The following is a 22,999-nucleotide window of genomic DNA, read 5'->3' as shown; positions in this document are numbered from 1 at the left end:
AAAGGTTTATGCTTTAATAGATATATATATATATATAACTACTTGAATTTATGTGCTTGTGTAAATATATCCTTAATGATTTTCAATCTCGAAACATAATAATTCCGTAACTTAGGTAAGTGACATTACCAAATTGCAATAAATTTAAAAAGGATTTGTTTTTCTGGGTCATTAAGATACGTGCTTTTTTTTTTTTTTTTTTTTTGAAGTTTTTTTTATTTGTATTATATAAAAAGAGCCGTATCTCGGTTCTGTGTAGTAATTAACTGAGCAATTGTTAGCAACTCGTTAATAATTAATTAAATGATTATCTAATAAGAGTAAGAATAGTAGTGTATGCATTCTACCCAGCATAATCTCAGGTTGTTTTTATTTTGGAATACAAACAGCTTTGAATGGACAATAGATATAGGTATTTTTTTTAATAGTTAAGTGGACAATAGATATGATGCTTACAAAAGGAATACTTCTTTCCTTTCTTAAAAAATATATAAATATTTGACTTGAAATTAATGAAGGTGCTGGTTGAAAGGTTCAATACCTATAAATAATAAGAGTTTTTCTACGGTATAAATATTTGTACAGTTTTTCGTATGGATATCATAAAAACGAAATTTTTTTATAAAAGAATGATTGTTAATGTTCCGCAAACACATACAAAAGATGACAACTTTTTACAAAAATCATCTTTTATGATACCAACATTGAAAAATTGTACGGATATCTAAACCAAAAATAAAATAAAATTATATATGTAAATAATATTTCAGAAACTATTTAAAGAATAAAAGAAGTCGTTGTACATGCATCAGATCAGACAGGTTATCACACATCCTAAACATTTCATATTTAAGCTTCAAATCCCTTATACTTTATTTATTATTATTATTATTTTTAATAAGACCATTATAGAATCTAGCTGTTCACCATTATAGAATCTAGCTGTTCATTCTTTATATTCTTATATACTGCACGTTCTTCATATTATATATATATATATATATATATATATTAATTCCCCACCACTCCATTTAGCTTTTTTTATCCCTTTAGGTTCCCAAAATTTTATATAAGAAAGTAGTTTTAAAAAGTAATTAAAATTCATAATTATACAAGTTGTCTGCAACTTGCATGGGGTTTCCTCTGTCAAGCATATATACATACATCTAGATCAATAAAAAATGATCTTATTAATTTATGTAGTCTTTGTTAATAACTTAATATACATCACTTAATATCATTATCACACGTATATGGACCATATACATTTTACCTCGTTCATAACATTTTATAAACGTGACAAAACATTTTTTTTTCCAGTAATTAATAATACGTAAATTAATATGTCAATTACCAATTTGTCTAATGACTAGCTATATGGGATATACATGTATTTTCACGAATCGATATTTTTAAATATCTTATGCTTAATGTCTTATTTGATAGAAACTTTATTCAATATATTATAAATAATTATTTTCTGTTAATTAATTAATAGACAAGTGTATAAATTACGTTTTCACGCTTTTGGGCAAATTAAAAATTGCGTGTAGGTCACTTCGAGGAAATAATATTAGATGTGTCGCACAACAACCATAGGAAAAAAAAAAAAAAAGGAAAAGAAACAGTTTGAACGTAAGCAAAGATGAGGTAAGATTTGGCGTAAAAAAATTTCCATATGTGTATTAGTATAATATAAATAATTTTCCAAAAAGTTTTTTCTGCAATACTGTCTATGCCCCAATACGTGTAATTAAAGATTGGTTATAGTAGCAACAACGCGGAAGCAAGTTTGAAGATTCTTGGTCTCCTTTCTTTGCTTCTTATCTGACTTTATTTATTTATTTATTTTATTTATTTTTTTTGGCTGTCAATATTATCATACTAATCAATAGAGAGAGAGAGAGAGAAGAGAATATAGTTGTTTGAAAAGTTTATGTCATTTTTTTTTTTTTTGGGGGGTATAAGAGAGAAGCGGTCAGCGGTGGACCTCTCCTTATAACCCTTTTCCACTTCCAATTCCTCTGACCAAAGACCAGTCTCCATGAGGAAAATCTGACTTTCTCGGTCAAACGTTTTTATTTTTTTCCCTCATTTTTTCATCTGATTCAAAATTTAAAAACGTATTAAACTGGTCTAGCTCTCCTGGAATCCCATGACCCCATAACCATACTCTTCTCATCCCTTCTTACATAATGATTTTATGCATATCTATCACCTTCTTCATCAATTTTTCTTCCACTTCAACTTTCCACTACCACAAATCTTTATGTTAGTTTTGCTTTCTGCTACAAACCCATCTCCATATCTCTCTCCCCTAGCTTGCAAGTTCACCCAATAGTTATAAATCTCTCATGTTTGTCCAATATAACACAGTCTAGCAATAGAGCTAGATTCTGGCAGTCAAAATTAGAAGTAAAAAATTCATATATATATATATATAGATATCCATCTTCGGTCATATATATATATATATATATGGAGAATATGGGAGACTGGGAGCAAAAGAATCTTGTGAATGAGCTTACACAAGGGAGGGAGCTAGCGAGGCAGCTCCAAATCCATTTGAACGTGCCATCATCTTCGTACGAAACCCGAGAATTCTTGGTCCAGAAGATCCTAGTTTCGTACGAGAAGGCGCTTTCGATGATCCATGGAAGCATCAGCTCAGCTGGAGAGATCACACAGCCCACTGCTGCAGGTACTAGTACTCTTGCCATCCGAAAGTCTGAATCCCCACCTTCTCTAAATGGAAGTCCTCGAAGCGATCAGGATTCAGACCACGACCAGGACTTCAACAGAGATGCCTCGAGGAAAAGGTTGGTTACTATTAATAAATATAGAAAGTTTTAAGATTTGATTTATGGTACTACTTCCATATATACTTGTATGGAGAATTTCATTCATGTTATTATTTTTCTTGATTTTTAAATTAACTTTATATATGTTTTATGTTGCAGGAAATCTTTACCCCGGTGGACACAGCAAGTGAGAGTTAGTCCCGGGATGGGACTTGAAGGGCCTCTAGACGATGGCTTTAGCTGGAGGAAATATGGGCAGAAGGACATTCTTGGTGCTAAATATCCTAGGTAGGACCATTTCTTTCATTATATATGGTCTATTTCGCTTCCAACAATGACGAATTAATATCACTTTTGTGCTTCTAGTTTTTGCAAGTTTATATAGGTAGTGGTCGTTTTCTATTGGACTGACAATATGCATGTTATGTTGTCCAACAACATATTAATTACATATAATTTATTGACAAGTTATATGCAATCAATGGGCTGTTGGACAATATAATTTGTTCAATATCACCTAATAACATGCTTTTTATATATTCTTTCATACGTGCGCCATCATTTCTTGTAGAAAACCGCTTTTTGTGACAATAATGAATTTTAGCCTCAAAAATTAGTTTTAGTTATACAATAAGGACCGTTAGATAAACATAAATGGAGGACGTGAAAAAAGACTTTGCTAGCTAGGCTCATCATGCACTATGAAACCGTTTTTAACTTGAACGATTACATTCCTTGGGTTTGCAGGGGTTACTACAGATGCACTCATCGGAACGTTCAACATTGTTTTGCGACAAAGCAAGTTCAACGTTCCGACAAGGATCCAACAATCTTCGAAATAACGTACAGAGGAAAGCATACTTGTACACAATCCTCCCGTATAGTCCCTCCATCGTCATCATCACAACAACAACAACAACATGATCAAACACAAGAACCAAACAACAGCAGCGGCAGCAGCATGGAACCGCATCAGCAGCAACAAAACTACCAAACAGTCACAGCTGAACAGAACCAAAAACAAACACATGATGTGCTTTCCAACTTCAGGGCAGGTCTCAGGGTAATTACCGAGGACTTGGAAAAGATCAATCGGGATCATGATCCCCAATCATTTTCTTCCTTCCACTTTCCCTTGAAAACTGAAATCGGTGATGGGTATTTCTCTTCCATAATGGAGACCAGTTTCGTTGGAGGCTTTTCATCATCACCTTCGTTCATATCACCAGCTACTTCTGGTACAAACTTTTTCTCTGTGTCTTCTCAAGGTGGGATCAATAATCATGACCAGTTTGGAGGCAATAATCAAGATTTGCAGACTGGTTTTGAGTCTGATGAGAAAATCTCTGTTCCTATTACTTCTGCTACCAATTCTCCAACTGTTGGTACGGATCCATTCCCATTCGACCCAAACTTTGCCTTTGACAATGCTGGCCATGGATTTTTCTCCTGATTCCAACAAATCATTTGGGAGTGAAAATTCATTTTTATTGGCCAAAATTTTCTAGCAATTTTGAAATTTTAGCACAAGTAGGTTCATATATGGGCATGGAATAGTCAGTTTTTTTTTTTTTTTTTTTTTTCCTTTTCTTCTTCCCTTTTTTTTTTAAAAAATAAAAAAATAAAAAAATAATTTGGTCAATGTAGTTTTTTGCAGTCTTTTGTGATATGTAATTTTCACCAAAGAAAGGTCTTTGATATGTAATTTTCTTACTTTCTATTAGACGAATAAACCCGATTACTTGACTTAGTGATCAAAGACATCCCTTTCCCCAGTCCCGAGTAATTCCATAGATTTGAAAAATATACAAGATTATATTGCAAATTTGTATTATTTTATTTTTGACTTTTTCTGAAGAATAAGAATTTCATTGTATCCATTCTCTCCGGGCTATTAACTGCTATTTTGTCTCTCTTACCCAATGAGGCTCAAAACGTAGTAATAAAGACTGACCACAGCCCGTTTGGTTGCCGTCATATAAGGCCTACTAGCTCTCCTTAATATGTATTCTTTTATAGTGGGCTGGGCCTTGCGAGCTACTGTTAGTCTTCTCTCCTCCTGCGTGTTTCACTAAACCATTTTTTTTTTTTTTTTACCAAAAAAAGAATAATAAAAAATCAACTTTTTTCTTTTTAATGAATAAAAAATCAAGGTGGTTTTATTGGTAAATAAAAACCAAAGTGTTGAGTGCCCATTAACATCCTTTCGCAAAAAAATAAATACATAATATATATATCCTTAAAGTATATAGTGGTCTGCCCACATTCATGGAACTTTGTGGTAAACTTCAAGGAGCTAGTATAGTAAAATTTGCACTCTCTCTGTGTTTTCATTATGTTTATAGTTATATATCTCTAATCCATCCAACTTCTTTTGGTTACAAGAAATATCTATTGAATTGTTGTCTAAGCCATTTCAATGTAAATACATAATATATATATATATATAAATATATATTTTTTAAATCGATAAATAATTTATTGCATGCATACCTTTTAAATTTCCATTTAAGGATGCCCTAGAAAAAGAAGATGTATTGGTTCAGGTTGGAACTCTTTTATACTAAATAAAAGTGGTCCATGCATATTTCCTATCTTTTCCTTAAAATATGCAAGTATGTTGCATTCTAACGAAAAAAGAAGGCTTTCACATCAAAATAACAAGAAAAAGTTTTTGAGCAATAATTTTGACCCACTCCATATTTATATATACATTCCAGTTCCACCTGAGGGGTTTAATTTTTTTCCTCGTTTAATCGTAAAGCTATACCAATACATAGATTTTACCTGGTTGGCAGGGTACTCAAAAATAAAAAATGCCTGGTTGGTAGGGAAAAAAAGGATATGCATGTCAATATCATAAAACCCCATTTATGTTATATGAATATAATTAAGTATCAAACTTCTCGCAATATATTTTCACGATGAATCCTTTGGAAATTGCTATGTAGCCCCCACATTCTTCCACAAAGGAAACAAAAACTTAGTTTGAGATTTTATGACTCTATCAAAGTGGTAGCTATAGTTTTAGGGTTTTAATATATTTATATATAATTTATACGACATCATAAAAAATTAAATGCAAGTTCGTACCAGCTGTTTGAACACTACAACTCTTCCCACCATCAATAAAAATAATAAATCTAAAACCACCTAGATTTATGCTGTTTAAACAGTATAATCTGAGTCTGAGTGTACGTTGGATGTATCATTTAATTATTAAGTGTTTTGTTAAAAAAAGAAAAAAGAAAAAAGAAAAAAAATAACAAAGCGTGTGTGGGGTGGGATAGGGAGAGTCTGGTGGCGTGATTGGCCAATCATCAATGAATTTATTTGTAGGCTTGTGTACAGGCATTGGAGAGAATAGAGCAATAGGGCTGTTTCGTAAGAGTGATAAAGACTCTTTTCCTATTCACTCTAACATCTCATTGGTTTACATTTCTTTATGCAATCAATATTCGCAGCCAGCCTCATCGACACCATGAACCAAAAATCTTGTACAACATATTATGCCAGTCATGAATTTCACTCAATGAAAATAAGTCTAGAACTTCAAGTCTGAGTCTTGTAGGATTAATTGTATTTTAATTAAGCAAAGAATAATAATATGCCCCTTTGGACTTATGGTTAATAAAAAATAAAAATAAAAATAAAAATTGCTCTTTTAATTTGATGAGCACAAGCACAAGTAATGAAGGGTAATTCATGCATGGATATAAAACTTAGTGGCAGCTGTACTCAAATAGTGAAATGGAAATAAAACTCATACATTTAAAATGAAATCTCGAAAAGTAAAATGCTCAATTACAAGGAGGGTTACACAACCTGGCTAAGCTAACACACGTTATGACGATTAAATTAAACTACGTGTTAATTAATAAAATAAAAATGGTGGTAAATTAAATTAATGCCTCTCCATAACTCTCCTTTTTATTAACGCAAATTCAGCAGTGTGAATTTGATAGAGAGAGAGGTTTTGTTAGGGCAGCTGGGACTAGTACTACTCAAACTAATCTATACTTAGTGGACTAAGCAGAAAGTTTGCTGGATTTGGTGAGCGAGTTCCTCCGCACTAAGCTGGCATTCAATTCCAATCTGAAAAACAAAACCAGTTAATATTAATTAATTAATGCCCAATCATTAGCTTCCTTCAATCAATCAAAATCAATGATAATCTAATTTAAATAAATACAGTAAGAATAAAAAAAAAAAAAAGGCCCTTTAATTGTAGTAATATTATTAATTAAAATTTATAGTCCTTGCATGGAAATCAACATCAATTGATGAGCACTGCGATACCTCTAGTTTTCAGCAAAATTATCGTGGTTTCCGAGAGAGAAACGCATTAAACTTAAAGTCTGATCATGAGCAGAGAAAGCGATGGAGATGACAAGATCTTCTTCTTTACAATTTTTTTTAATTATTTTTTTACATATGGGAATTGCGAATTTACCGGAATTTATGATCTACGACATTTTACATACATTTATAAGGGTGTGTTTGGTTTGTGAAAATTCTGCTACATCATAAATAATCTCTTTAACAAAAGTGAGGTAGATTGTCTATATTAATTGTACGTATGCTGTGACTAGTTAATTAATTACTGACATATGATCATGTGCAATGCTTTAGCTTATACTTATCCATGTTTGATAAAAAATGGACAGAAATGTAGGGGAAAGGACATAAATGTAGGAGTTTTGGAAGCACTAAAGACAAAACACGAGCTACCTTTCATGGCGAAAGAAGGAAAAGCACAAAACATGCACAGAGATTAAAGGACCCTTCCCCTCTAGGATTACTATTTTATATGTATTGCCTACACATTTTATTCAAATGTTGGTATGTCTGTCATTGTCCTAGAACAATATTTATTATTGGGAAAGAAAAAGAGAATGTATGAAACAAGAGATTAAGCATCATTAATTAGTTGGTTTAGCCCTAAATTTCTTATTTAGAACATATAATATGAAGTTTAAAGTCTTGAACGCAAAGTAAAAACTTACGTCTACACTTTTGAGAACTTGTTGATTTTTTGTTTTTTCTTTTTACTCAAAAATAGTTTGAAATGTCTTCAATTTGTTTTTTTATTTTTTATTTTTTATTTTCTATTAAAATATGTAGTTATTTGAGCTACTGATGAACTTTAGTTGTCATTAACTAAGTAAAAATATTATACATAATTAAGTAGAAACAAATAAAAAATACAATGTTTTACCAGATAATTAACATCTTAATTAAATCGATAAAAAATAAATTAAACTCTTTTAAGAAGGTGAAATAATTTGAAAAAAATAAAATAAAAAACCCATGTGTTACCAAACAATTAACATCTTAGTTTAGAAATCGATGAAAAATAAACCAAACTTTTTTAAGAAGATGAAAAAAATTTGAATAATAGCCAAAAAATGAAATACCTTGATGGTGAAGGAATTAAGCATGGTTTCGTCTACGGTGCTAATGTCTACTTTAAGGATTTCAAGGGAGAGGTCTTCAAGAGCAGTAATGATCTTCACAGCTTGTCCAGGAATCCAAGGAGACACAGTCTTCAAAAGAACATTTGAGCCAGAAAACTTGACTTCCACATCTGCAATGGCTGATTTCGAGTTGGCAAAGAGCTCATTGGCATTATCATTATTAATGGAGCAGGAAGCTGATGAAGAAGAAGAAGGCGAAGGATCCAGTAAAGCAGTAGTAGGAATGGTTGGAGAAAGATTATAGCCAGCTGATGATGATTGTTGCAACCTAGGCTTGTAGGGGCTACTTGGCTGAGGGGTTCTGGGGCTGATGGGTAAGCTAAGCCTAGGACTTAGAGGTGGTTTTCTAGGGCTAAGTGGTGAGGGTCTTGGGCTTGAAACCAGCCTGGGGCTTAACACTTCACTGTAAACTTTTCTTTGCTTTTTGGCTTCTAGTGATTGCAGAACTTGTTGCAGTTCATTGATATAATCAACCACCCCTCCAATAATCGATGCTTGATCTCCCTGAAGCGAACCCAAGAAATTAAGTTACACAAAACATCAAAGAATAATTAATACATATTTGCCAAAAACTACTTTTTAGTGATTTTTCAACCAATTAAAAAGTAGCTTATTTTTTTAAAAAAAAAAGAAAAAAAAAAAAAGAGAGATATTTTTAGGAAAACCCTTTCCCTTTGATTTCTTGAGTTTTAATGAAGGTGAACATACACATTAGTCTAGCCAGAAGAATATTTTGGTTTCCATGTATATATATAAATATATAGTTAGAAAAGGTAACCCATTTGAGAAGAGCTAGCTAGCTATAGCAAGTACTTAAGAAACATTCTGCAAGCTTCAACAAGACTACAAGAAAATCATCATGTTTCTAAAAATGGTTGACAAAGACAGTGGAAAAAGAAGTCCTATGAAATCCTAGCAAGAGAGAAAGCTAGCGTAGACTACATGACAATGAAGTTTTGGAAAGTTAAAGCACCAAGCCAAAAAGAGATACCATGTTAACCCACAATCTGTATCATTGTTATTAAAAGCTAAAACTTATAAAGGGTAAACAGGAATTCTACGTTATATACTTTAGACAAAGTTTGATTGGATATATAAATTGGCTTACTCTTTTAACATAGAAGCAAGGCATAAGGGACCGCAACACCGACAAATGCTCGTTCATTTGCTTTCTCCTGTTGCGCTCCACCGTGATATGAGACATCCTTTGTTGGCCATCAGGGTTTGCTTCCTCAGAAGTAGTGGTTGTCGTCGTCGTCCCTGAAAGCTTCAACCTCTTGCTTTTCGGCGAAGTTTCGACCTCGGTCTCCGAATAGTCCTGCAAAGTGCTTGAAGATGTAGACTTTTGAGAAGCCAATCTTCCTGCGGTTTCTTCGTTCTCTTTGGAGCTCGTAAAACGCACAGTTTCATCCAATGGTGCTGGAGGAGGAAACTCCACTGCCGCTGCACCTTCTAAGCTCTCTAAAATACTGAAAAGATCGTCTCCTGACAAGTTGTTGGCGTTCACAAAATCATGCTCTTCGAAAAAGTCGGACAAATTATCATCCATGTTTGATGGCTTTTTTTTTTTTTCGCCGCCCGGATTCTAGCTGGGAAAAGTGACTGAAAAATTGGTTGGTTTGGGAGAGAGAAAAGTGGAGAAAATGACCCAGAAAGAGAAAATGGAAGAGTGAGCTAGGATTGTCAAAATCAAGAGGGGGAAAAAAAAAGTATGCAATAGAGATTAAATATGAGTGTTCAGGTGAAAGGGACTTTATAAGCAGTACTCAGCTCAGCTCTATGTTTTCAGATACAATGTGTATGAATAGGAGGGGGAGCTTATATTGAATTTGATGGTTTTTAATTTCTTTACCGTTAGATGCTGATGGGTATTACTGGAATGCATATCTATATATATATATATATATATCCCAAAGGATTTAACAAAGTAGGGAAAAAAAAAAAAAAAGTACCTGAGAAAAAAGTGACAAGGGAACTGAGAGAGAGAGGAGTTTGAATAAAATATAGGCAGACAATCATGAAAAATTAATATTATGATTTATGACTAATTCTGAAAGTCTGTGCTCCATACAATGTCCAAGCCCAATCCTAATCTGTCACCGTTTGGCTGCGCAATAAAATGTTATGGATTCTAGTTTGAACTATTTTACTACCAAGTTAATTTTTTCTCTAATAGTATTTACAAAACTACTAAATTTTTCGGCAGGCACAGATATCATTGAAATATTAATGAAGTTAATTAAAAAATGTCAAACAAATACGTTGGTATCACAAATTAATAATTAAATGAACAGGAACCAAATTTGCTGTCTCGTTTTTCTATCCCTATTCTTGCTCAACCAGTGAAAATATTACCTCATGATCACAAAGGGGTTCAGTCTATTAGGGATGGGATACCATATTATATTAATATCACTTTAACACTCTCTGTATGCATGCCCAACCTTTCTTTAATTAAGGTTTATTTGGATTCTTATATGGTTTTTATGATTCTTTCCTTTTTTATTTTTCATTTCTAATTGAGTTAACAAGGTTTCAAAGGCTCATTTGGATCCTTAGATGTGTACTTTTTCTTTTATTTTTGGAAGTTATCAAGGTTTGAACCTTTTAAGAATCATTTTGGCTATAGCATGTATGAATTACCATTTCTTCCAATAGTTTAATATTCAAAAATGAAATGTTTTTTAGATGAGATGAGAGCCTATTAAATATCAGATAATTGAGAAAAATGGGACACAAGATCTTCATCTAGACAAATTGATGCTCATGGGTGACTTAATGGAGGAGCATTCCTCTTTTTAACCAGTTCTTTTTCCAAACCATATCCTTTAGTTATTATGTTTTGCAAAACTTACTAAACATAAAAACATTTGCAAATAATACTTATATGACTAACATACATAGCAAGCGTTGAAATAGTTTGGAAAAATTAATAATTTAGTCCTCTTGAAATAGTTCAATGGCAAAGTTGATATTTTATTGGATAAAACTTTTTCTATTTGAATTTAAACTGTCCAATTATAGATCCAAATTAAGCATATATAAATTTAAGGGTTAATTATATTTTGATATCTCAAACTTTTACAATTTAAGCCCAATTTGAGTATCAACAATTTAGGCCATATCGATTTTTTAATTTGTTGCAAATTTAGGCATTGTTTGACTTTTGATTATTGAGTTTAACAGCCATCCTACATAATTCATATTAAATGTATCAATTTTTAAAATAGAAACGATTAAAGTACAAAATACTAAACTATTTTTAAAAGTTTGCACTATAGTAACCTACATTTTTGAAAAAAATTGGCTCTCATCATTTGACTATTAAATTATATCAAATTTTATAATAAAAAATATTACAAATATAAATGTTTAAAATTAATTTTAAAATTTTATTTTTAGTATGTTCTAATTTGAAATTTAAAATTTAATATAATTTAATATCAGTAGCTATTATTAAGTTAAAAAGTTAAAAGTTAAATTGTAAAATTTTAAAAATAAATTACTAATTTTAAAAGTTAAAAACTAGATTGTAAAACCTTAAAAGTAAAAGATGTCAAAGTGCAATTAATCTTAATTTTTTTTCTTGCAATTAACATAAGTTTAATTAACATAAAATTTAATTAGAACCGGATTTGAATTAATTTATACTGTAATCAAATTTATATATGCTTAATTTGGATAATTTTCTTTTTAACAAAGAAAGGAGCGAAATAAAACATCAAAATTTGATGAAAATCATAACTTATGGAGGTTTTCCGGAATATAAGCGCGTAGTCGTTAACTAGATGTGTGGAATCTTCAAAGTCCAACAAAGAAAAAGTGCAATCATTTGATTAGGATATGGGGGTGATGTAAGAATGAAAAGGGGGAGAATTTAAGGATGGTACGAGAAAGGGGTGGCGTCTAAATTCTAATTGGTAAATTTATGTTAAAGCGACCAAAAATATTACCCGTCTGGGAGAGAGTTTGTCTATTGTCATATATCTATATATATATATATATATATATATAAATGACATTTATAGTATAATATTGGTTTTCTTTCAATTTTTCTGATTGTAAGAAGTAAAGCTTCCCAAGTGTCGACTGTATCTTGTGGATATGAATAGGAAAGTAATGGGGCTTCTTAATTTCAAATGGAGCATAAAAATATCATATTCAATCTCTTTGTCCCTCTTTTTGGTTGGGACTTTCTCATTCATCCATCACAACCCCCCAACTATCATTCACAGTCTTCTACGCTTCATTTGACATATATACATATACACCTGGTTTTTCCCCTCTAAAACTTTTTCTATTTCCCAAAAACTTAAGATTAACGAATATATATATATATATATATATATATATGTGGATGCAAAAATACTCCTTAATTTTTAATTAATCTAGACTCAATTGAAGTAGTATTTATATGTGACTGATTTTCATTTGCAAAATAATAATTAACTGAGATACATTAAATGATTACTTTATAGGGAATCTATTAAAAGAAACCTGAAAGCTATAGTTCTTATGGACTTTGTGAAGATGCATGGGAATGAATATGTCTCCCATTAGTACAAAAAAGCTAATAGCCTCTCTGAACTCTTTTTGCTTTTTGGCATACAAAATAATGGAAGCTGTCAATATTCTCGAATATATGGAGGCTGGCGGCTTTCTGCAAATATTTTGGTCTGAATGATATTTTTCATATATGCTTTCAGATAAATTAAATCTCTCAACTTTTTTTGTGTTTTTTCTTCTTCTACTTTTGCTAAAACTAAAAAGTGAGTTACCACCAAACATTGACGGCGACTCATGCCTTATTGAACCATTAATATTGAAAGGATCTCATTTATTTTGGTTTCAGAGAAAAATCTGCGTGCACATATATGGATCTCTCTATATGTATACATATCATAAAGCTCAGGGATTGTTTTATTTTTTTATTTATTTTTCCTCTGAAAATATAAAGCTCAAAAATGGTTAACAAACTTCTCATACATGTGAACAAGATTAATGGTTAGACAAAAGAAATTACTTGAAAACAACGGCTCAGGGATTTTCCATTTTCTTGACCCTAATAAATGCTTTTATTGTATCTTTACATATAGCTAGACATAAGGAAATTTTTGCCTTGATTATAGGGTGTTTAATTACTACTAAATACTACTAAAGCACTTATAAGTAATATGTAGAGAGACAAATTGAACCCAAAAAAAAAAAAAAAAAAAAGGGGCGAAAAGAGATATATATGAATCAAGAAATAAATGATAATAGGGTCTGCAGACGAAGGCAATGACGATGATGAGAGTGGCAGGCCGGGCATAAGATTTGCAGCAAGTTGGTCTCTGTTTAGTTATTTATTTATTTATTTTAATTTATATATAAATATAAATGTATTCATTAGAGATTGATGTATTAATTATGAATGAAGAAAGCTCAACGCACAGCTGAAGAGTAGAGCTTTCAATGCGCAGACACGGCATCTCCGTGTCTACGATGAATCCCAAACTCCATATAAAATATATCTCCTTTAAAATATTCATTCAATTTTTTTTATTTATTTATTTATTTTTTTGTGTATGTGTATTAATTTTAATTATGAGATTCTGATGATTTCTGGGTTTTGTGTTTTATGTCTGCGCGTTGCATTTGTAACGGTGGTTGTAACTGGCTGAGAAATTGAAATTGAAATAGAGAGAGAAATAGAGTGAGAGAGATCAGAGGTGGAAATGCAATGCAATAAATTGAAAGGGGGGGTTTGAGCATGGGATTGCGGTTTTCAAATAAAGGGAGTGGTGTCTACCATCTTTGGTTTTTATGACGTTTACTGCGTTTTTCCTTCCAAATGAGACCACATTTTTGGCATCACCCATCAATTTTCACATTTACCACACTCACCAACCAAACGCCCCCTTCCCTCCTCTCTCTTTTCGATAACAACATATGACTAGCAAATGGGGGCTCTCCATTTTTCCATTGCTTTTAATTACAACATATTCAAAACAGTACTGCTTCTCAATTGGTCCATAAACTTCTGTCCTATTTAGAACATCAAACCCCACCCTCTCCAATATTATAATTTTATATGTATATACTTTAATGTGCTGCACATTTTTGTATATATATGCTTCATGTTATTCTGCTTTCAAATTTTTTCACCGTATATGAAGGTTTATATAAAAATACATACATACATAAATACAGGCCACAACAACTTTCGTGAAGTCTAGAAGGCTTTAATAACTTTTGTACACTCGGGTTTATATGGCATAAATGTATTTCGAAATAAATAAATATATATATATATATATATATATTTGAGTTTGTGCTTAGTTTTATGTCACCTGCCATATTAGTACTTGCTTGTTTCAGGCTATAGCTTTACGAGATGCAAAGGTCTAACTAATTGTTTGATATAGATTCTCAACGAGAATTATATTCCTATATATATATATATATATATATATATATTCAACAAGATGATCATATTGGCAAATTTGGGTTGGTTTTTATATTACTTAACATTAATAACTCTGCAGAAAACAATCATAAGTGAGGAAACTAAATACCTTTAATTATGAATAACATGCCAAATGAGAGAGGCAAAATGAGGTTTTCAAGCTGGTCCTAAGTCTAAAACTTGATCCCAATTGAAAACTCTGTGAAAGTAAGAGGATCTTTACAACGTCTGTAATCCTCCTCCATTATAGGTTCATCTCCTTCTCACATCCATTTAAATTCTCACGCCATGAAACGATAACAGAGCTATTGCCTACGTACCCTAAGCTCTATAACATGCAAAATTGGATACCTAACCTAATTGGGACAAGTCTTCAAATGAGTTTTCACAAATTTGCATAGACAATGGGCAGCTTTTTAGCTACCTTCCAAACCCAAATGTTTGATCAACCACATACTAGCTAATTCCTAACCAGGCTTTGTTTGGGAGGGCATGCAATTTTTTTTTTTCCCCCCGACCAGTGCTAAACAGTTAAAGTGTTGCACATATTTGTCTCACAACCTAGGTAATGATATCGGTTAGCTACATACACATTACGGACAAAATTGTTGCATAAGTACGTATGTATATAGGTTTATCATTTATAGCCTCCTACAAAAAATGAATGGGAATGTGGGACAAAATTTGAAAACAAAGTATGTGTTATTTAAAATATATATACATATATATATATATATACATATATACAAAAGAAGCTATATACGGATGCAATAAATTGAATGGGGTCCTTCATTTCACTTGCCAATCTGAAACATCATTGAATGTGACCCACGAAATATATGAGCAAAACATTACTACACTACTCTATTGCTCTTCAATTTAATTTTCCAATTAAAAAATAGTATAAAAAAAAAAATACACATTTTTCGTTTCCACACAAACAGACAAACCCCCCAAATTGTCCGTCTACTTGCAGAGAGGGCGGGTGGGGAGACGTATCGGGAATTGCGTGGTTACTATCGGATGGATGTCGGAGGCCGATACGATGACCCCACCAACTTGATTGTATTTTAGATTTCTGGGTCCCATTTTTGGATGTTCTGTCCCTATCCCTGTCCCGTTACCGATGGATTCTAAATTTTGGTTCACCTCACCTCACCATTCTATTTATTTCTGTCGACTAAAAAGTAAAGAACCCCCCTATGCCATGCATCAATATTATTTTCGATATTTACATCTATATTATATGCTACACCTTTAGCAAAATAAAATTATATAATATTATATGTTATATTAGTTAGGTCCGCCAAATTAAGAAAATGCTTTTTCTGAATCACTTCCCAAAATCCCAGTTTGAGTTTGAGCAAAACAGTGTTTATGTATACTTCAATTTTAAGCGTGAATTTGTTTTTAGTAACATGTATTTTTTGGTTGAGGATATAAGATAAATAAGAGGTATAAAAACAGAGTAGTTTAAAGACAAACTGCAATGCAACTAACTACCAATTAATATAGCCAGCCAGTTGAGACAAAGAGCAGCAAAGTAAAGTGTAGGGCCCTCAAATGAAACGCAACTTTCATGATGTTTCAGTCACGATAGAAATAGTGTCTTGTCTCTTCATGTGACCGCCGTATGTGATATACCATTTCACACAAACGCGTTTTACTTGCTTTCGTTCATAGGTTGTTGCATGCATGGTGGTGATTTAAGTAATAAATTATATTATTAATTGGTTTTTTCTTTTTTAATTACTTTGTCTTTATTTCATTCATGAAGACAGAGAAGACGCAAATTAATGTGAAGAGATGTTTTTTTGCAGTTTGGTGTTTAAAATTGTACCCCGAAAATGGGCCTTGGATGCCAATGTTGGCATTGCCTCTACAAACAAAACAAAAACTTAAATGGGTTTCCTATTTGCTGACGGTGACCTATGATATATGCTGTTGGTTGCTGAATTTTTAAAAGCTTTTAATGGAAAAACCAAACTGTGTTGTAGGAATGTCTCAAACACCTTGGGGGAAGTTTAACTCTACTATTTCTTTTTAACTCCGACTTTATTTCTCTATTTCTTAATGATAACTATCTCATATCTTTTTCTAGTAAGTTTTGCTGAGGACAATTTTTTTTTTTTTTTTTTGGGCTGAAAATCTGAGGGTAAATATACTTTAATTCTTCACAGCTTAATCATAAAGACAAAGATGATAACTTTAAGGTGTTTTTGATGGAATTCTAAGTTATCTAACAAGCAAAAAACAGTGAAGTGGAGAACTCTTAATATCAAGTTGTTGAAGAGACTAATTAATTAATCCGTTCGCAATAACAGAGACAGGCAATTGTGTACCTGTATGTGTTCAAATTCTTGAAAATAAAAGCTGTGCACCACTTGAAATGGCAATAAATCTCTGGATTTTGCTGCAAATTAAAGAATGATTAAATGGAAGAAATTACAATATGGAATCAAAATTTGAAAATACAAACACACACACACACAAACCTATCTATACGGAAATTCTATGATGAGAACGGTTCGCAGTATTAGTGACGGTTTTTCATAGTATTAACGACGGTTTTTTAGAAAATCGTCACCAATATTATGAAAAATTGTTACCAATACTGTGATCCGTATGAAGACCGTCCGTACCATAGACTGCCTATCCATATATATATATATATATAGAGAATTTTTTTCTGGATGATGTCATATCGCTTATCTTGTTAATCATATGGGTTGTATCCACATATAGTTTAAGTTACATAAAATAAATCTAATGGATAAGATAAATTATCGGATGTCAAACAATAGAAAAGATCTATATTTGTACATATAAAATTTTGCTACAATATGCAAACAATATCTAAATTAAAATGGATATACCCTATCAATTATATATATATATATATATATATCTATTATATTCGTTGGATTGCATGTAATTTATAATAACTGATGGAATATATATAATTAATCAGGCATGTCAACAACAGAACTATATATAATTATACATAGCCAACCTAGCAACCCAAAATATATGGTACAAATATACAAAAGGGTAGACATATATAGGGTAGCTATGTATGATTGTAGCATAACTCCAATCATGATTGCTTTTTTCAGGCTTCAGAAACTACCGGATGAAGACGAGAAAAAACAAGCTGGAATAGGAGGCATGCTCACGTCAGTCACAGTCCCCGACCATTTCTGCTTCTAAATGCCACTTTAACTTTTCATACTTTTATTATCTCTTTTTATCCCTCATCTACCTTTTTCTTTGATAAAATCTTGACGCTGCTAAATATTTCGTTACATTTTTCTTGATGGTATTAACTTTTTTTTTTTTTTTAATGCCAGACTTGATGATATCAACTTATATTTCTGTCCTAATAAAAAAAAAAAAACATTATATAAAAAAAAAGAACTTATACTTTTGTCTATTACAATTTTTTTTTTTTTTTGGTTATCAGAAATTTAAGAACAAGGAAAATGAAGGTTCTTGAAAATCCCAATTTGAAAATCGGGTAAACTCCAAAAGAGACAAAAAAAAAAAAGAAAAAAAGAAAAAAAGAAGAAGAATAGAATTCCGTATTTTTGAAATGCAGAACCTGGTACTACTACTACTACTATAGCAGGCCCAGTACATGGAGAGCCCGTAATAGGAGTGAAAGAATGGACCCACCATATATCTCTTTTTGTTAGGGGGGGCCCCATGCAATTAAGAAATTGTTATTCAATACACACATGCACTCTCCTTGTCAACAAATGGGACCCAGGTGGATTGTGATTATTCATAGATCATCAACACACCTCTCCATTTCTCTCTCTCTCTCTCTCTCCTTTGAAGCAATATTTGGCAGTATCTTGTGGAGGCTAAGAAGCACCACAGCGAGTACACTAGGAATACAGGGTGGTTAAAAAGAGACCAATTGACATGGGATAGGTTCCAAACACTCCTCATGGTTAGTACAAAAAGTAATCAACACCAATTGAAAGCGATTTTGTCTTCTCAATGGATAGAAATTAGTTTTTTGTTACAGGAATAATAGCATGAATCGCTTGCAATATACACACATACCCGCTAACAGGCAATCATGAAGTTCTAACACGAATGTTAGTTTAATTGTCCAAAATACAAAGAAGCATATATTAAAATATAGTCTTAGCAAGATGTGGTTGCTCCTACTATAATGCAAAAATTCTCTCAAGCAACATATATATATATATATATATATATATATATCAACCATGAAGAGTAGCTAACACCAATGAAACGATATGCAAAGATCCTGTAACCACAATAATTCCAAATCCATTCCCTGTTCTTTTTCTGAGAATCTGATCTGCAATCTTCATGGAAGACAAAAATGAAGCCTCCACAGCCAATATGGTTCTGTTTTGAATTGTACTTGCAGAACAATCTAATTGATCATTGAATAGTTCTTGGTAGTCTGACATTTTATCATGCACAAGGGTTATTCCCAACTCTTCTGAAGCTTTTATCCAACAATCTCTTAAAAATGAAGCTGCAGCTGTCCGAGATTTCCCCCCAGCAATGTCAGCTTCTGTCAATAGGACACCCTCCAATTGTCCACCTGAGCAGAGGTCGTCAAATTTTATTAGAACTATCCAATAGAACCGCTTGTTAGCAGTTGCAACTTGCAAGTACTATCAGGCATTTTGAGACACAATATATTAAGCCTTAGAATAATATACTGAGCCAGAACGTATATATGTATATTTATAACCATAATAAGGGTTATACCTGAAAGGAACTCCCTTGCGAAACCTACATGGTCTTTGTCACTGGCCATGGCAACCACTAGAGCCAAACGTGCCCTTGGAAAAGTCATCTGTATGGTCTCCACCAACGCTTTAGCAGATTCTTTGGTGTGGGCTGAAATTTTAGGAAATTATAAGCTGGAGTTATGAAAAAAATTGTTTTATTTTTGTTTCGTTTCTAGAAAAAGATACCTACAAAAAGTGGATGTGACATTGGAAATCCACCCAATATCAACCCTTGTCACATTGCAATTTACAGTAACCATGTAATCTGAAGGATTCCTCCTTGTTTTTGCAAAAATTTCTTTGTTTTTCTTTGATAGAAAAGCATTAGCCCAAAAAAATAAAATAAAATAAAAAGATATTAGAATATATGAGAATGATTTTGTGGAATGATTGAGTAAACTGTCATAAAGATATTACAAGTCATAAAGTTAGAAATGCATCTTAACCCATGCAGCATGTAGGTGATAAGAAACAAACAGAAATGAGGAAAAACCTCCATCAAGCATTATCATTGGTTTAGATACTCCTAATGCTTCAGCTTCCTTGGATGTCAGAAATTGACTTCTGCCGAGCAAGTGAGTATGCTGTAAACCATCCTTGATTGATCTGTCTGAGATTTTCCATCCTGAAGTATTGAAAACAGCATTAGAAGAAAACAATATAACATTCAAATAAAATGATTAGAGAACTAGACTCCAGTTAACAAAGCCTTCATTAATTGTATATTATCTATTCAACCATGTAGAGCCAGATAATAAGACATAACAGTTTAAGGAACGAGAGAAAGTGCCAGGAAGCTAGCTGGAAAATGTGGGAAACTCTTTGGTTCAAATGTATCAGCACAAACAAAATGGAAAAAGAAGGGAGCTCCAACCTAAGTTACGAAGGCAAAGTGCTGCACAAGTGGCAGTTGCTGCATTTTGAAGCTGGTGACTTCCAAGCATATATAATTGTACATCAAACAACTCAATGAACTGAATGGATAAAAGGATTATAAGTTCTTCATTACAGCCCCAAAGGGTAAGAAATTAAAAAATCTGCAGGATTATACGAAAATATTTTAATCACACAAGAAATCAGAAGATCCAATATATTTCAAAACTGCAACCTACAAATCCATACCAGGTTTATTTCACTTTCAACTTGTATCACTATGTCACAAGATTGGCAAGGTCTACCATTGTGAATGCTAATGCCTTTAATTTTACTCTGGTTGCCAGTATCATAAGCTGATATTACAGGTGAATGCATTGAGGATGCTTTATTACGGAGAATGCACTCAATATGTGGGAGAAATGGTCCACCCAGCACGACCTGAAAGTTTAAACGCCTCAGAATCAACATGAGAAATAAAAATAAAAAATCAATAGACCATTTCATAGCAAACCAATACAAATAAAATAAGCTGCAGAAAGCTAGCCTAGAAGATTTAAGGCAATAACTTATTTAGTTTATGTGCAGATCAAAATATACTCCAAAAAAAATCTGGAAAGGCAGAACCACCTAACTGGACAGCCGTGTTTAATGATTCCAGATTTTGCCACTGCAATGCTTTCCAAAGAACCCCCAAGTGCAGCCATATGTTCCTCACCTATTGTGGTAATAACTGATAGGGCAAGTCCAGAGCTTGAAATAACATTGGTTGCATCTCGTGCACCTCCCAACCCAGCCTGTTTCAGTTGATATAAGGAAATTAGTTTTAACATAGCCCTCTTTCCAATTCTTTCCTGGTGATGTAACAAGTACTTTAATATTGACTTTATTCAAAAAAAATGTAAGACAAAAATCTATAAGTAGAGCAAGAAAGTAGTAATAATCATATGAAATGCAATTGAAGAAGAAGAAGAGCTGAAAGAGATGTCATGGGGAAAATGATAAACCTCAATAACGGCAATGTCAACATTCTCTTGCGCAAAAAGTGTGAAAGCCATTGCAGTCAGAACCTAAAATATTTCAGTAACGTAAGCTGAAATCACATTGAAATACCAAATAGTAAACAACTTTCAAATTGAAAGTTTGATTATCACATAGAAAGTTATTAAAGATTGAACATCATAAGTTGTCACGATCACATGAACATATTTTAATTTCAAACTCCAAGTCTCACTTTCAGCTTTGAATGTGATGAATTAGTAACATTCTGCAATCAACAATTTAGGGTAATCTCTTTGAACTAAAGGATAAAGCTACAACTAATACAGATCAACCAATAAAATCATCATCTCCACCCAAAAAGAACTTAACTGCAGAAAAGCCATACATCATTGCTCCACACATTAAATATTGAACAGCAATGACCAGTGTTCTAACATTGATACCTCAAAATGACTTATGCACCCATTTTCAAGTTCCACCGCCTGATCGATAATTTTTTTAGTCCTATTAAAAAGAGAATTCAATGCCTTTGCTGCCACTGGCTCACCAAATCTTCCCAATGATATACGCTCTCTGATTGTTTGGATATGTGGGCTGCACATAAAAATGAAGCCTGGTGTTAGAATATTATTATTAAAAGAGGCAACCAGAGAAACTAATAACTGCATTTGTGAAGAAACATTACATAATATAATAAACCAGACCTTGTGTAACAACCAACTGAATACCCTTCTGCCCTCAAAATACTGGAGAGAAATGCAGCAGTTGATCCTTTTCCTTTGGACCCAGCAATGTGAACCGCCTAAATTGCTGTTATGCTTTTAACCACACTTACAAGTTCAACAAAATAATAAAAACAAAGAAAAAACAGAAATAATGGGAAGCAGAATACCAATGGGGACCAAAAAGATAAGTTTGCACAAAATACCAACAGCATTTTTGGCCATTGCCTCTGCCAGAATATAATAAAAATAGTGTACTAGATTGGACTAAAAAGAAAAGTTGGAATCTTTCCGCTTCGCATTGAACATAGATAAAAGAAACAGAGTACTTCCCAAAAATTAAAAATAAAAAATAAAAATTGTTCCAACTTTATTGGTTTCAATACCAAAATTTTCAATAATTTCTTACTTCCAGCAAATCAAATTATTTCTAAAAACCAATACAGCAAAAAGAGACAAAACCTTTCCTTTTCCCACTATTTCTCAATGGCAAATATGCATTTAACCAAAAAATCCAAAAAAATTAAATAAATAAAAAGGAAAACATTTATCCGAACCTTGAAGTTAGACTGAGGATTACCCAGTAGCTCCATCAGCCGTCTCATTCGACCAAGATCAAATCCTTCGTCGGAATCAGTACCCGCACTTTTGGGCACGCCCGATTTCTCATAGTTCTTCAGAGCATCCAAGTACTCCATGAAGTCCTTCAGCACCGTGTCCTCCGAGCGGGTACACAAGGATTTCCGGGAAGAACCTCCATATTTTACAAACCCGAAACCAACTTCTGAAGCTTGAAGCGAATTCCTACGATTCAGAATTTGGCATTGGCTCAGAAATTTGAGATATTTCATCTGCGTGTGTGTGTGGTTTTTTTTTTTTTTTTTTTTGGTCGTTT

The 22,999-nt window shown here is 32.5% G+C and overlaps 3 protein-coding genes across 3 annotated transcripts; 1 reads left to right on the top strand and 2 right to left on the bottom strand.

Annotated features, from left to right (window-relative positions):
- Positions 1-2,133: 2,133 nt before the first annotated feature.
- LOC107414569 (probable WRKY transcription factor 53) lies at positions 2,134-4,551 on the top strand. The gene is made up of 3 exons (XM_016022705.4): positions 2,134-2,819; positions 2,961-3,089; positions 3,549-4,551. Exons 1-3 carry the CDS (start codon positions 2,479-2,481, stop codon positions 4,252-4,254), a joined length of 1,176 nt encoding a protein of 391 aa, XP_015878191.1. The 5' UTR covers positions 2,134-2,478; the 3' UTR covers positions 4,255-4,551.
- A 1,966-nt stretch (positions 4,552-6,517) lies between these two features.
- LOC107414581 (transcription factor SPEECHLESS) lies at positions 6,518-10,119 on the bottom strand. The gene is made up of 3 exons (XM_016022719.4): positions 9,387-10,119; positions 8,219-8,782; positions 6,518-6,896 (listed from the first exon to the last, which is right to left on the bottom strand). Exons 1-3 carry the CDS (start codon positions 9,825-9,827, stop codon positions 6,822-6,824), a joined length of 1,080 nt encoding a protein of 359 aa, XP_015878205.1. The 5' UTR covers positions 9,828-10,119; the 3' UTR covers positions 6,518-6,821.
- Positions 10,120-18,695: 8,576 nt separating this feature from the next.
- LOC107414572 (dihydrofolate synthetase) lies at positions 18,696-22,959 on the bottom strand. Its single transcript, XM_016022709.4, has 10 exons — positions 22,662-22,959; positions 22,087-22,184; positions 21,826-21,976; positions 21,388-21,450; positions 21,016-21,177; positions 20,630-20,821; positions 20,382-20,481; positions 20,001-20,132; positions 19,485-19,616; positions 18,696-19,314 (listed from the first exon to the last, which is right to left on the bottom strand). Exons 1-10 carry the CDS (start codon positions 22,953-22,955, stop codon positions 18,962-18,964), a joined length of 1,677 nt encoding a protein of 558 aa, XP_015878195.1. The 5' UTR covers positions 22,956-22,959; the 3' UTR covers positions 18,696-18,961.
- Between the last annotated feature and the right edge of the window lie 40 nt (positions 22,960-22,999).

This window comes from Ziziphus jujuba, chromosome 8 (genome assembly GCF_031755915.1).
Source record: "Ziziphus jujuba cultivar Dongzao chromosome 8, ASM3175591v1".
Lineage (NCBI taxonomy): Eukaryota > Viridiplantae > Streptophyta > Magnoliopsida > Rosales > Rhamnaceae > Ziziphus > Ziziphus jujuba.
The sequence above is the reverse complement of the archived record's forward strand: the minus strand, read 5'-3'. Positions and strand labels throughout refer to the sequence as shown.

Coding starts and splice junctions, on each gene's coding strand:
- LOC107414569 (XM_016022705.4), top strand. CDS start 2,479: ATGGAGAATATGGGAGACTGGGAGCAAAAGAATCTTGTGAATGAGCTT. Junction 2,820..2,960: donor AGAGATGCCTCGAGGAAAAG/GTTGGTTACTAT, acceptor TTTATGTTGCAG/GAAATCTTTACCCCGGTGGA. Junction 3,090..3,548: donor CTTGGTGCTAAATATCCTAG/GTAGGACCATTT, acceptor TTGGGTTTGCAG/GGGTTACTACAGATGCACTC.
- LOC107414572 (XM_016022709.4), bottom strand. CDS start 22,955: ATGAAATATCTCAAATTTCTGAGCCAATGCCAAATTCTGAATCGTAGG. Junction 21,977..22,086: donor TCAGTTGGTTGTTACACAAG/GTCTGGTTTATT, acceptor TTTTATGTGCAG/CCCACATATCCAAACAATCA. Junction 21,178..21,387: donor TTGACATTGCCGTTATTGAG/GTTTATCATTTT, acceptor CAACTGAAACAG/GCTGGGTTGGGAGGTGCACG.
- LOC107414581 (XM_016022719.4), bottom strand. CDS start 9,827: ATGGATGATAATTTGTCCGACTTTTTCGAAGAGCATGATTTTGTGAAC. Junction 8,783..9,386: donor CTTGCTTCTATGTTAAAAGA/GTAAGCCAATTT, acceptor GGTTCGCTTCAG/GGAGATCAAGCATCGATTAT. Junction 6,897..8,218: donor TTAATTCCTTCACCATCAAG/GTATTTCATTTT, acceptor TTTGTTTTTCAG/ATTGGAATTGAATGCCAGCT.